Source organism: Phyllostomus hastatus, unplaced genomic scaffold (assembly GCF_019186645.2).
Source record: "Phyllostomus hastatus isolate PE091 unplaced genomic scaffold, TTU_PhHast_1.1 phas_scaffold_114, whole genome shotgun sequence".
NCBI classification, from domain to species: domain Eukaryota; kingdom Metazoa; phylum Chordata; class Mammalia; order Chiroptera; family Phyllostomidae; genus Phyllostomus; species Phyllostomus hastatus.
Window position 1 is genome coordinate 9,481,247 of NW_025334006.1, and position 15,350 is coordinate 9,496,596.

General features: G+C 50.2%; 1 protein-coding gene across 2 annotated transcripts in view; it reads right to left on the reverse strand.

Moving 5' to 3' along the window:
• Positions 1–553: 553 nt before the first annotated feature.
• NRF1 (nuclear respiratory factor 1) overlaps positions 554–15,350 on the reverse strand; it is a 125,822-nt gene continuing 111,025 nt past the window's right edge. For both annotated transcript variants that reach the window (XM_045855730.1, XM_045855731.1), the window contains exon 11: positions 554–2,530. In XM_045855730.1, coding sequence (XP_045711686.1) covers positions 2,367–2,530 — 164 coding nt within the window. In that variant the 3' untranslated portion in view covers positions 554–2,366. The remainder of the gene's footprint in view (positions 2,531–15,350) is intronic.

Genomic DNA, 15,350 nt, shown 5'->3' on the forward strand with positions numbered 1-15,350 from the left:
CCGGGCTGAGGCAGCGTGGCCAAGGTCGGGAATGTGGAAGGGCCTGACACTGGGGGTGGGGCCGGAGGGCAGCTAGAAAGGCGGCGGCGGCCATGTTGAAGCAGGGAGCTGGGAGAGAACCCAGGGAGCGAGGGCTTAAGGACCAACTACTGCTCCGGGCCTCTGCTTCAAGGCAAGTCCACTGCAGCACTGAGCGCTCACGGAGGGCGGGTGCGGGGAGCCCGGATGCACAGGACTCTCTCCCGTCGCGACTTTTATTGTGGAATGCAATGAACCCTAGAGAAAGAACTCCACCGTTAGGATTCTTCCAACTAGATCGCCCTCCCAGGGGAGCACTTCGAGGAACTGATGTACTGGGTCTGTTCTGGCGATGGCGGCGGGCAGGAGGCCCTGCCCCCGCCCTGTCCTTACGGGGCTTCACACCGCCAAGGGGCGCGGCTCACAGACCTGGAGCTGGAGTACAAACACCTTTCACAAAGCAGAAGCTACCCCAAGAGTTCCTAGAGACTAAGTGCTCCTGCAGAGACGGACAGTTCCACTTCCTGTTGCCACGTTTGTAACTATTTATTGAATGAGGTGGTAAGAGACAGAATGGAAAACAACACAGAATCCATGCTCTGCTACTTGGGTTTCGCTTTTCTTCTTCTTGGCAATTTCTCAAACTATTAGGAGGTTCTTTCACCACAAAGGAACAAGGACTTTAGAGCCCCTGGACAGCTTCACAATGACGATAAAAAATAATAATTAAAAAAAATAACAAATTGTAGAACTAGGACTGTTTATATGTAAATTTCCCTTCCCTCCCCCCCATTACGTACAGAAAAAAACATACAAAGAACATTGGATAATTTTATATAAAACAAGCAAATACAAGAATCAGAAACTTTTCTGAAAGGCTGAGCAAGACGTGAATAATCTTTTAATGTCGCATTAAAAAAACATTAAATACAGTCACACTCGGGCCGAGGAGGGAGGGAGAGTTGTCCCTGTACTCAAGGAGCAGAGATCTGGCCTGCCGGAAAGCCAGGTGGACTCAGCCACCGGGGACCCAGAGCGGCAGCTGAGAACTCACAGACTAATAGTTCACGGAATGCCCAGACCAATCGGCACCACGAGGAGGCGGCTGTGCAGGCCTGGGCCCCCACCAGGACGCGCCTGGGAGAACGGCAGGGTCCCTTCGGAAAGGGCCTGATCCCGGGGCCCAGGAAACGCCCTCTGCCCTGTTCTCTTCTTGTGCCCCCTCGACCCCAGGGTGATGGCCCACCTTCTGAGCCAGGTGCCCTGTCAGTTCCAGTCTCCTCTCTGTAAAGCTACAGAAAGTTACAGGAAGGAGAAAATTGCTCCCTCTGGTGTAGCCTGGTCTTTGAAGGTCTTTCTCTCCCTCCTTCCTTTCCCCTCCCACCCCCTCCCGCTCTCTCCCCACAAGCACACAGCGCATACACTCCTCAAACCCTTAATACTTCTGTTACTTTCAGTTCATATGTATGACCAATTTAGGACTGACCTTAAAACCAAAGCCGTGTTTTAACAGTCACGAGATCGAGAAGGTTTTCTGGGAAGGGGAGGAGAAGGGAGGCTGAGAAAACCCTCCTGTCCCTGCCTGGGAGCCGTAAGGACATTCACCTGCCTGCGGCAAGGTCAGCACCTGGGCCAGCCCGAGGAGCGTCTCAGCTGCCAGACCACGAGGCCCCTGGACCTTAGGAGCACAACACTGCTGGACCCTGTCCGTTCTGGAACGTCCTTCCTCAGGTGGGTCCAGCAGGGAGAGTTCTGGGTGGCCACTTGGAGGCAGCTTTGGTGAAGGCCACGGTCACCTCCACCTGAGTTTGTCAGTAGCTCAACGCATGACCCTGGTATGAACAAAAATCAGGTGACTGTGTCTGGCCACGTACCCTACACCCACTAAACTGGGTGAATTATTTTTTCCACAGCGCACCTTAATTTCATACAGATAATTCCATGCGGGTTTCATACATATACATATATATATATATACACCCATATATATATATTTTATATATATATGTAAATGTGTATCTCCGTATGTACACATATACATATATTCACACTCACACATACACACACATTAAGTATACACATTTTTCGCAGAAAGAAGTCCTGCCACAATTTGGCTTTTTCGGGACAGTGAAATTGACCACGCAGTATCTCACTCCACTGGTCCCAGGAAATCAAGAGTGGTGCTTTAAAAAATGCAATTCCAAAATCTGCTTTCTTCCTTTTTAAAAAAAGGGTTAACAATACTTTCTTCTAAAGTCGAGAGACTTCATTCCATTTGATTGCACCTCTGCAAACGTGTAAAAATTTCTGAAGTAGACTAGAAAACGAGGCCACGATGTGGCCGCATGTCACTGTTCCAACGTCACCACCTCCACAGCCTGGCCGTCCATGGTGACCGTGCTGTCTGATATCCTGGTGGCCACAGGGGCCATGGCCACCTGCACCGGCCCGTTGCCTTGGGCGAGGCTGGTTACCACGGTCTGGTACATGCTCACGGGGATCTGGACCAGTCCTGGGGAGACAAAGGGGAGGCCGTTGGTGGGGACCAGGCCAGCTTCCGGGTGCTGGCCGGACAGGGCAGCCAGCAGCAGTCCTGGGGAATCTCCGCAGCCCCCCATCTGCACCCCCACTGCCCAGGCACAAAGACACGCCCTGCCCCACCCACTTTGATTCCTTCAAACAGAGTACCAGGAAGGAACAGTTAGGAGAGACTGCGGAACCTGCCTCCGAGCGGGCCTCCCCAACCTGCCCAGAGAGGACCCTGCCTCCCCCCCGCCCCCCCGCCCTTGCTTTATGAGGCGGAGCCCATCAGGTATGAATAACCCCTCCCACAAGCCCACCCTAGGGCCGCCTCGTCCTTCTGTAGGAAAGGCCACCATCACTGCCTTTGACACTCTGCTACGCTGACTTCTTCGACCCTCTTCCTGCCTATGTTCAGGTTTCTCTCAGCTTGAAAAAACATCTCCCTCCATCCTGTCCTGTCTTCTGGTCCCCGCCGCTCCATTCAGAGTCAGCTTACCAAAAAAAAACAAAAACCCCCTAGGTTATCAGTTTTCCGATTTTAGATTTCATAGACCAGTAAAATTTTAAAATACATTTTGGGTCAACTTAAAAAAAAATAATGTTCAACTACCTCCTAATATCACTGTTATTTCACAGGCGAAAGGACGGCTTAACACGAAGAAAGGAAGACGCACGTAATCCCAGAAAAGGGCAGACTTTCCTAAGAAGGGAAAGTTGGTAATTTTATATGACTTTAAAAAGCAGATTCCTATTAAATAAGACAGAATAAATGTATGCATCCAACTCCTCTTCCTCCTAAAACTAAATTACAGTGAAGGGGGACAGAAGCGCATAAACGTGGGGCCTCAACGTGTTTCTGGAGGACACAGAGCAAACGTCACGCTTCTCATCTGTCAGGGCAGTGAACACGGCAGCCTCGGAGGGGCCGGGGCCTGGAGGCCTCGCTCCTGCAGGGAGGGCCAAGGGGCGAAAACAGGGCTTAGCCAAAAGCCTGTACTCAGCCACCCAGACCGGGAGGCCACAGCAACGCTCGCCCACCGTGTGGAGAAAATGACTGGGAGAGGCCCCAGAGAAGACCGGTAGTGGTATCTGGCAGGTGGGTGGTGGTGGGGGAGAAGAGACGATGAAAAACCTGGCCTGCCGTCCCAGTACTGCCCGAGGACCCCTGGTCACCTCGCCCTGCCCGGCGCATCCGGACAACTGGCACTTCCTGCCTCACTCTTTAAGGAACACAGAGATAGTAGATACAACACGGGGAGCAGAGGAAACCAAAAACAAGTGCCCCAATCTCTAGTGTCTTCAAAGAGAGAAGAAATTTATTGCATAAAAATGAGATGCTTGCCCTGACTGGTGTGGCTCAGTGGGCTGGGCGTCGTCTCACAAAACTGAAGGGTCGCCGATTCCATTCCCGGCCAGGGCACGTGCCTGGGTTGAGGGCCAGGCCCCTGGAGGGGGGCCTGCGAGAGGCAACCGACAGATGTTTCTCTCCCCTGCCTTCCTCCCCCCCCAAACAAACAAACAAACAAAAAATACGAAAGAGATTCTTTTGTTTAAAGGGAATATGATAAAATTTTTAAGTAAAAAAAATAAAAGAGAAGAAGTGCATTCCAAAAACATTACAAAGATTAAGTCAAGGAAACCTTCCGAAGAGTAAGAACGTTAAAAGATGGAAAGTAGGAAAGGAGACAGGAGACTGCAGAGGCCCCGACTCTGGTACGAGTCCCAGAGAGACTAGAGACAACAGAAGGGAGGAAATGATCAGACACACAGTAAGCGAATATCTACAACTAAAAATCATGTCTTTCAGACGGAAAAGGGCCACTGGATGCTCAGCATGACAGACGCAAAGGTTCCAAAGGACTGCAGAAAGAAAAAAAAGTCACATGCAAAGGCTCGGGAGCCGTAATATTGTGGGACTTCTTGAAAGTGAGCCTGGAGGCTGGAAGATGAAGAATGCCTTCAAATGTCAGAGAGGAAAACGCTCTCAGTCCAGAATCCTATATCCAGTTTATGAAAAAGACACCACGTCAACTAGGTGTGGGGCAGAGTAAAGACATCTTCAGACATGGAAGGGCTCTACAAACTGATCCCTCATGCACACCTTCTTGGGGTGCTCTGAAGGGCGCACAAAAAACTGAGCGGAGCCCACAGGCTCTGGGAGACAGAGAACCCACTGTGGCGAGCCCGGGGGCTGGCGGGGCCCAGGACGCGGGCTGTGCGGCGAAGCTGAGAGCAGGACAGAGGGGGAAACGGCGTGACCTCGTGCGCAAAAGCACCGAGAAGGGTTTTCTGGAGTTGGGTAGAACAGTGGATCGCTACTTAAAAAGTATTAACCATAATAATTATATTCACCTTGTAGTGAACAACTTTTATGTGATTATAATAATATAGAGAAACTGAGTTATCAAAAAATTGTGATAATGCCTCAACTCAAGAAATGAGGCCGTCAGACTACTACTCAGGGCAGTGAGGAAACAGACCAGAAACAAAAGGCATGAAGTCTTGCCCCCGGGTACAGTCTTTTTAAAAAGGGCCTCTCCTTCTCTCCTTCCTTCCTTTCTCTCCTTCCTTCCTTTCTCTCCTTCCTTCTTTCCTCTCCTTCCTTCCTTTCTCTCCTTCCTTCCTTTCTCTCCTTCCTTCCTTTCTCTCCTTCCTTCCTTTCTCTCCTTCCTTCTTTCCTCTCCTTCCTTCCTTTCTCTCCTTCCTTCCTTCCTTCCTCCCTCCCTCCCTTCCTCCCTTCCTTCGATTTAAAACCATGTATCACTTTGATGAGGTTAAACAATTTTAAAAAGGGGTATTTTTCTCAGAATATTTTCTAACAAAAATATCAAAAATAAAATAGAATGTTACTTTACAATGTTAAACTGGATCTAACTTGTTTCCTAGGGGTGCTGCCCGTCGAGGGACAAGTATGTGATGATGCAACATGAAACGGGCCTCACGCGTTGTTCTGATGCCAGCCGTCTTTGGAAATCCGGGTTTGCCCTGGTGTGTTCACAGGAGTGGAAGGCACGGCCCGCCACCCCTCCCACTTGAGATGCTGGGGCCTAAAAAGAGGAGAGGAGGCCAGCACAGCTGCACACGAGAGTGGGAGGAAAGGAGGCCACGGGGCCAGGCGGCGATATTCCACCGGTGTGCCACGGCACCACGCAGGTGTGCCTCCACCATTTGTAAAACACGCACCAGCTGACTTACACCGGGGGCACTGACCTCTTTCCCCTTAGACTGTCAAATTAAAAAATGACAGCAGCCAACACACCACTAGCCACTTGGTGTGAGCAAATCACAATTATACCTGTTTTTTGTCAGACTGGCAGAAAACACAGGGTATTTTTGGTGGGCTGCAGACGGGCAGCAACTAGTTTGCGTGTGCCGAGAGCAGGACAAGGCCGAGTGTCGCTGCTCCAGAAGGCCGTGGGGTTCAGCATCTTTCATGCAGACCTTTGCAAATGGTGCTCACCTGTCTCTAATCAATTCCTCTTTTGGTTTACCCCAGCTGCCCCCCAAATTATCTTTGTATGACATGCCACGCCCCTAATCTCAAACTTTGCAAATCCATGATGTTAAAAAGGTTCCTGGTGCCTATGCATGAAGCTTGCACGTGTGGCACGGTGTGCCCTGGCCCATCTTTGCAGCCTCATTCCCCCGCCTCTGGCAGATGCCTGTGCTCCCCACCACCCCGGGCTGCCCTTAGCTCCCCAACATTGGGTCACGTTCCTTTCTCTGGGCCTCTGATCCAGTTGCTCACTACCTGGATTTCCTCACTCTCCGCTCCTTCCCCTTTAAAACCTGGTTCAGCTGTCCCTCCTCTTGGAGGCCTGCTCTGCCCCAGCCCCAGCCAATAATGGAAGTGGCCTCCTCTGGGTGAGGTGGTACGTAATCTGGCTTGGCCCAGTTAATGCAGGTAGGCGAGCCTCCCCACTTTACTGAGGGCTCCTTCAAGGCCAGGCCCGGCTCTGGTTCAGGGTCCATTCCCCACAGTATGAGGCCCAACACGTGCTGTAAGCTGGCACTGAGACACCTCAAGGGTGACAGGCCAAGGGAGTCCACTGCTGGCCTCAACCAGCTCGAGGTGGGCCCCGCTGCCCGGCCTTACCCCAGGCACGGGCCTGTGTGAGTCTGTGTGAGGACGCCTCCCCCAGCCGCCCCAGTGTATCATGATCACCGTTTTCATCTTCTCTTCTGGTCCAAACAGGCCAAGTTAATGAACTGACTGAAAACACGCAGTAGCAAAGCCAGTGTGCAATCCTCCAAAGAACCCACACTGGCCGACAGCAAGTAAAACCAAGAGCAAAGGATCAGTCTCATTTCACTGCTCTTGCTTCTGGGCTTGATTCAGTTCCGAGAGCTCCAGACATGGGGAACAAGTCACACACTTGACAAATACAGGGACTGCTGGGGGCAGGGAGATTCTTCCTACCTGTGCGAAACCACTCTGGGTTAGGGCTGGGGTGGACAAAAACTAAAGAATTGTCAAAGTGAAATCTCTTTCACTCTGGTTTATGACATACTGGTTTCCTATGATGTGGGTCCATGTCCAACACCGTTAAAACAGGTTTTAGTATGCTCTGGCTGGTGTGGCTCAGTGGACTGAGTGCCAGCCTGTGAATCCAAAGGTCGCCAGTTCAATTCCCAGTCAGGGCACATGGCGGGGTTGCAGGCCAGGCCCCCAGTTGGGGGCATGCAAAAGGCAACCAACAGATGTTTTTCTCACACATCAGTGTTTTTCTCCCTCTCTAAAAACAAATAAATAAAACCTTAAGAAACCAAACAGGTTTTAGTATCGTGGAAGATTTGCCTAGAACAAAATGGAGAAAGGTTCAAATGCAGAAATACATGTTGTCTGACACTGCTTTACCCAGAGGACCTTTGGGGCGCACACTGGTCTTGCGGCCCCAAAGGGGGCCTTTACGATTCTTCACGGGTTCTTGTGGCCCGTGAGACATGAAGGCCAAACCCCCTGCAGGTGCCCACGCCCTTCATGTCAGCGCCTGCTGCTCAGTCAGCCCGGTGACCCACGAATCCCCTCCCACTTTACCCTCCAACCAGGTGAACTATTTGACTAGGGGCCTCAACACACATCTCCACGACGTGCGTGCACCGTCACTTCTGCCTGGAAGGACCGCTGCCCTTGGCTGGTTCCTGGAATGGGCTACTGTTCGTCCTCTGTCTGGCTCCTCGTCAGTCTCCCGAGCTCCCACAGCACTTTTTCCTGGACTCCACGGAGGCAGTGGGACTATTCATTATTGCTGTTTGCATGTCTTGTCTCCAGGGAGCCTGTGAATTCCTTAAGGGAGGGATGGGTCTCCACCTTTGAGTCCCTAGCAATCAGCAGGAGCTCAGTAAATGTTTTCAACACTCACGAATGAAACCTGCCTTCTGAGAGTTCACAGGCGTCTGTCCTGGGGACTGAGCGGTGGCACTGGGTGAGCGGTTGGGTGACGAGGCTGTTTTAGAATGGGAGCTCCCAGTGCAGAAAACAGCAATAGAAGAACCCCTATATTCAGGACTCATCCAAATAAAACCATTTTTAAAGATTTCATCCTCACAATCAGGGAAGGAATAAATTTGCCCTCTGCATCTGGGTGATGAAATGACTCCCACACAGAGCCGTCTCAAGAGGGAATAACTGGCAACAGCAACTACATAATGTGAAAAGGTTTTCAGGGGGAGAAATTCCACCTACGGGGTCATTTCATTAAAAAACCTCAAATGCCTTAAAAATCCCAATTCTGTTATATTCTAGAGGCAGTGTCAGGCTATCTCTACCTTAAATAAATGTATTACCACTCCTCTGTGGGGATTTTAGAGTCAATCTCTCTCTTCTCTTTCACACCCCTCCCCAGCCCCTTCTCCCCACAGCCATTTGGACACGGATTAGATTAAATCGTCTCAGTGTCTCTGACCTAGCCGCCTTTAAGCCTTTATGTCCGTGGCGGTGGCGAGCGAAGGGGGAGGGGACTGGAAGCTTGGAAACCCAGCATGGACTAAGCCGGCCGGCTGCCCTTGGAAGAGAGATGATTAAATGCTGAGGTACAGTAATCAGGCTGGAACTGTCCCCGCATCTGCTCGGCCTGTCCCTGATTAGCCCTAATCTAGAAGGCGTATGTTAATCTAAGCTTGTATTCTGGGTCATTTCAATTGATTAAGCAACAGGAAGCCCTTCACATGCTAGTTTAAGGGCTTGAGGTTCTCCTCTTTGTCTGTCAGAGGGACCCTGCACAATCCCAGTGGTAAGACTCTTGGCATCCGCAGAGCACTTCCCACAGCCTCCTGACGTGCCGCGTGTCGTCTGGGTGCCGCTGAGGCCCCGGAGGAGCGGGCAGGGCAGGCGCTCTCCCCTTTCATGGACGGCAGGTGAGCTCCTTATCATAAAGGCACATACTCCAAGTCCCCCAATTTCTAGTACCCGAACCTTCAAAGCTACGAAACCTCAGACTTCATCCAGTTAAGTAAATCCAGTCCCTCTTTCCCCCCTTTAAACTCCAAAGTAAACAGATAAAAGATTTATTTAAAGCAAAAACATAGAGACCGAGAGAGACTGAGTCATTATTGCTCCTGGGGGTCTGCCCCCTCACCAGAGTGCACTGCCATCGGCCAGGGTGGCCAGCAGGGACCCGGGAGCGGAGGGCTGTCCTCGTGGGCTCCCGCTGCCCCTCCTCTCCGGTGTCTGTCGAAGGTTTACAGAACTGGCCAAAGTGGAAAAAGAGGCCAAAGGTGACTTGGGAACTTCAGGCGCCACCCAGAGCAAGGACTTCCTTGTCACACAGCAGTCGGGCCGAAACCCCCAGAGGAACTGCTGACTCAGGGACCGAGTTTCCCCGTGAACGACCATGAGACCGGGCCCCGCTCTACTTTTCTACGGTTGGGTATCATTCGTGAGCCCAAACGGTCAAACACACTCCTCCCCCTCTTCTCCCTCCTCAGTAAGTGGCAAGTACATCCTTCCAGTTGCTCAGGACAAAAACTTTGAAGGCAAGTCATCTTTGAAGTCACATATAATACACCAGCAAACCCGCTCCCTTCAGCCGCCCCAGACACACTCCCCTCAGCTCCTGCCTGGACTGCGCTCAGCGTCCTGTGTGGCCGCCCTGCGCCAGCCACTGCCCCACCGCAGTCCAGCAGTCCGAGGGGCTGCCTACGACTTCCACACAGGGGGACGGGTGTGGGGACACGTTCTGAAAGTGCAGACCATCTGCTCATGCTGAGGGGCTTGGTTGGCTCTTTTCTCTGGAACAGGAGGCCGTGGGTTTTTAGGGTGGTCTGTCTCTGAAGCTGGCACCAGGGGAGGCTTCGTGGGACACTGTGGGCACCAGTGAGAGCGACTCTAAGGGTCTGCAGCCTTGCACACTGGCATGTACCATCCATGAGCTGATCTCCTCTGCTCCTGACCTCTCCTGAGGTAATGAGTTTCATCCCTTACCTGCTGTATGAGGGAACACACACTTTTGGTGGCTCTCTACTAAGGGAAAAATAAAGTCCAAAGAGCTAATAGTTGAGGGATTACATCAGCCTTTTCCACAAACACCCTACACTACCCCTTCATTACAGCCATAGCCGTCTCCTCAGTGTGCCTTCTCCACACCACGCGGGTTTGCTCCGACGGACTCCTCAGCCTAGACTCATCTCCTGCCAACCTAAGTCCTAATCTAACACTTTCCACACCTTTCGCTGAGTTGCCCCAGATGGAGCAGCCCACTAGGCTCTCTCCCTCCTGTGACCTCACGGCCTCCACCATTCCTTTGGCATCAGCTCTGTGCTAACCTGTTTCCAAGCAGTTACTGTTTTCTCTGTGTATCTGCCTACTTAGACTGTTGGCCAGACAGTGTGTTCAAATACGGAACACCCTGAACATAGTAGATGCTTAGCAGAGTATGAGAACTGATCACCTTCTTCACAAATTTTAGAAACTTGATCACATTCCTATCAGCTTTGGCCTCTACAGACAGAGAAAGCTTCATGGGCCTTGAAGCTCTTCACTCGGCTCCCAAATGAAACAGGATTTCTGCATATTTTTTTTTCTTTTAGAAAAATGGCTTTCCTTCCCCGCTTTTTTTTTATTGATTTGAGAGAGAGAGAGAAACACTGAGTTGTTGTTGCCCTTATTTACACATTCCTTGGTTGATTTTTGCGTGTGTCCTGCCTGGGGATCAAACCCGCAGCCTTGGCCTGTTGGGATGCTGCTCCAACCCACTGAGCTACCCAGCATGCTTGAGGCCCTGCAGCCCAATGCTGTGTGGCTGTCCAGGTACATTTTATGTGATGGCAAAATAGGCTGTTTCATTTCCATTAAAGGCTTCCAGGTCGGAAGGACCTCCGTGAACCCTGGCTCTGCCACCTAAAGGCTTGTGAGCCTCGCTTCCCCCATACGTAAAACAGTAATTACTGATTTCACAGAGGTGCTGAGCACTGGCTGTGCCGGCTGGGGGGAGCCTGGCACAGAGCCTGGCGTGCAGCAGACACCCAGCAATGTCAGCTGCTCTTCAAAGATGACTTTGAATAAGAGGCCCGATGGATCTGGCCGGGGTCACAGATGCTGGACTAGCGTCCACAGGAAACAGAAAGGAAAGCAGAGACAGCGCAGATCCCCTTTCAGCCGAGACTTGCTGCTGCAGGAAGCACATCGCTCCCCGAAGGCCTTCAAAGATGTAAAGATTAGAGATAAAAGCCATGAAATCAGGGCAGATGGGCTGGCGGGCAGCGTCCTCTCTGAAGTGCGGAGACGGTCAGCACTGGCGCTGGAATGGCATCCCTGCGTGTGAAATAGCTGCTGATTCAGGGCACTGGCGAGTCAGTGATCCAGACCAAACCCTGAATCGACGTTAACAATATTAAATATACGATCAGGGACAGCAGGACATGATGCCATCACCCTGGTAAGTTTCTACCCCCTCCAGAGACTAGGAGCACAGGCCTGAGCCCAGCAGAGCTCAGAGCTGCAGGCCTGGCCGGGGTCCCCCGGAACTGCAGGCCGCCCCCCGCCCCACCGCGGGGCGACAAGACAGAGCAGGACAGACGGCCAGGGAAGAATGGGCCTTTCATCTGCCCTCGCAGTCCGGGAGCCTCTGGGAATTGTTGTTTGCTGAAACTGAATCTGGCGGCCCAAAGGCCTTCCAAGTTGGTCACGGAAATATCTTTAGTTGGAAGAAAAATATTGATGGTTGCGAGAGAAAAAAGAGAGAACTAGACAAATAAATGATCAACTAAAGGTAAAAGAGAAATAATTCTTAAAACCCCAAGGTTTTAAAATTTACAATGTAATGCCTTCCGTGGTTTACGGACATAAAAACTGAAGTGTATGTGTCAGGGATACGTCGGCTTCCGCGGGGACCAGAGGACTGTGCCTGGGAAGAACGGAATGAGCAAGTAAGAAATGAATGAAAGCATGCATTGTTAGTACCTAAGTAACTTCTGGAGTTTTTAAAGAGCCATCAAGGGTACCAACAGGTGTTTCTAGGGTGACAGGCAGGAGGGAAGTCTTTTTAAAAATGTCACCTGCAGGTCTGAAAAAACACATACACCTGTGAGGGACACCGAAGGAAAACCAGCAGAACATGAAAGGACAGGCAAGGCAGGTGCTAGCACAGACTCGGAGACCGCAAAGGGAAGCCAGGCGAAGGAGCCAGCCCGGTGCGCGGGCGGCAGGTAGAGAGGCTGAGTGTGACAAACAAGGGCCAGATGGAAAGAGGACAGACTCGGGGCAAGAGAAAGAAGGTCATGAAAGGAATGTCAACATCAAACGAAAAGAGGTCCAGGTAACCCTCATGGGGGTGAGACAAGGGGAAACAGAAAAACCGTTTCTCTTCCAGTGGTTCTGTTTCTGTTACATTAGCTGCTTCTGGGACATTTAATCTTCCTTTTCCGTGTTTTCTAAGTCCATGGCTTTTGGGTGCATTTAAGGGATTTATGGATTAAAATATGTATTACATCTGGCAAGTACCAAATATTCTCGTGAAGCCAAGCGCAGCCTCACAGGTGCCTCAGTGTAATAGGCACTTCTCAGCACCCAAGGTTCTCTCCACATTTGCTACATAATCTCAAGCGGCACTCGGAAAAGTTACTCTCTGGAATAACTTTCATAACAGTGCCGCTCTCTAGGTAGGACAGTGTCACCGTGTCCTCTGCCTGATTTTGCAGACCACAAGGAAACTTCTCTTGCCCCCATCCTATAAGCTAGATGTTCAAAATGAATTCATTTTTACTTTATTAGTAAATGTATTTCAAAACATATTTTGGAGATCATTCCACGATTTCCTCTTGAAATTACTGGAGCGCCCAGGAACATTAATGAAACTGAGGTTTTGTGCCTCAGTGTTCAGAAGCGCTGTGGTTTATTACCCTGCAGACTGAGCTCCCAGCGTGCGGCCGAAGCGGCTGACGCCAAGGCCTGCGGATCTGACCACGAGCGCTTTAAACTGAAATGGCAGGGGAGAAAAGCGTTCACCCAAAGCTTGTGGAACACGAGCTCTGTACTGTCAGACCGACAGTACAGAGAAGGGCACCGCCCAGTAAATTTCCAGAAGAAATCATCACGGGGAAGGGTGAGACAACACTGAAGTCTCCCAAGTCCACGTACCAGTGGACGGGGTACGGGCAACGTGTGCGGTGCCGATGTTCTTAAACAGAAAGTGGAGCCGAATGATGGGACCTTCAGGAGAAAGTTCTGGAGCTGAGTTCACAGCACTCGGGTATAGAAACGAGTACAGGGCCCAATCGGGAATTACCCAGACTTAGGAGCCGACATTCATTTTTCTGTTATTATATTCAATTTTATTACTGTAGAAAATTTCAAATAGGTACAAAAGGAGAGAGACTAGTACAAGGAGTATTCCCCTCCCCCCGCCACGTGCCCAGCATCTAGCCCTTGCCTCTTCCACCTAAATAGGGTTAGATGAACGCAAAGAAGCTTCCAAAGATGTCCTGGTTTTTCAAACCTTCACATAGCATAATCCGTAGAGTATCATTTAGGAAACAAAAAACACTGAACTTCCTAAGAGCCCACAAGGGCAGAATTAAATTTGCTTTAGGCAGTGAGACCCTGTGGACTGCTAACTGGTTGCGGGAATAAACTGACAAGTTCTAGGGTTTGATCTTCACAGAGAAAGAATTCTATCTCGAAAAAGCTGCATTTTGATCAAGTATTTTTATCCTGCTTTTCCACCTGGACTGTATTAGTGACAGTCATTTATGTTTTGATATATGTGTTTATATACATACATGTATGTGTATATGCTTTTCATATATGTATATATTGTGAAATGATCACCACAACCAAACTAATTAGCATATTCATTACCTCACATAGTTACAATTTCTATTCTTTCTCCTTTGTGTGTGTGGTGCAGACAATTAAGATCTACCCTTTCAGCAAATTTTAAGACAATACAGTACTATTAATTGTAGCCTTCATGCTGTATATTACTAGGTCTCCAGAACTTACTTATCGTACAGAAATGAAACTCATTCAAAGGTGCATGTATCACTTAGCCTGCAATGTGGCGACAAGATGTAAAGGTGACAAGACTTGAGTAGTAAAGCCCCCAGAGGGATGCCACAGGAATTCAGCTGAGAACAAAAAGGACTAGATACGAAGAGGAAAGAGGGTCTTGCGATCAGGAAGCAGAATCAGCTGGTCAGACTAACAACATGGAAACTGAAACCCATTCCTCTGGGTCCATGTCATTAACCCCCTGCCCCAACTTATTTATTGTGCTGCCCTCTGCATACAGTGGCCACCTCTGGGTTGACTGGCCAGTTAGATAACCCTTCCTGGCCTTGGGGACCATGGAGGGAGGAAGGAAGAGGAAAGAAACACCAATGTGAGAGAAACATCTATTGGCTGCCTCTTGTATGCACCACCCCAACCGGATACTGAACCCACAACCCAGGCATGTGCCCCAACCTGGAGTCAAACTGGCGATCTTTCACTTTGCAGTATGACTCCCAACTGAGCCACCGGGACAGGGTGGGAAAAGTTCTTTATCAAAGAATTCTAGCTAAAAAAGGCAGAAGGAATAACACTAGAGAAATCACCATTTTGTAACTCTTGGTGAAGTAACAGACATATACAAAATCATCGATGGTTACTATTGGGTGGCGGGCAAGATGCAGCACCTGGAAGGGCAGCCTCTCAGTCACTCTGCCCTCTGGCCGCTTCCTTCTTTCTCTAAAGATGGCCCCGTGGCATGCTCAGCGCCGCTCACGATGGGCGCCGCCTGCCACACAGAAGCCCGACAACAGCTCAGAGCTGGGAAACCGCTTGGGGCCAGAGTGTCACCCACCCGTGGAAGTTTTACGGATCCTTCAGTAAACATGTCAGTGCACCGAGCGCTACCGGCCTGTGCATTTATGAAAGTGGGTCTTACACTCAGCTCTTACTTGAGCCGAAGGGAGGATGGTTCATTTCTCCCATATCCCCCTCAACAGGAATGTATGATGTGCTTTTCTTGTAGCAGACTTACTTTCCTAATTACATCTTCCTTAAGCTAATATGAAAACCAGCTTGTATTCCTGAAGTACTCAGCAGCTGGGTGGGGGTGAAGGACACGGTCCAGGCTTTCGCTGGCCTGCTTAGAGAAACTGCCCAAGGATTTAAAATGTGTCACAAGTAATCTGCACGACAGATAGCCTGTAAGTGGCACCTAAGAGTTGACTATATTCTATCTATAAGACCAATGGGCCACTTCTGTCTCATAGGGCTGTTGTGATTTTATATGATTTAAGATCTTGAGATAAAAGACAGTATCTAAATTTGAGGTAGTGTTACTTCATACAGGTTCTCTCAGGAGTCAAAGCAACTACACGGCAGC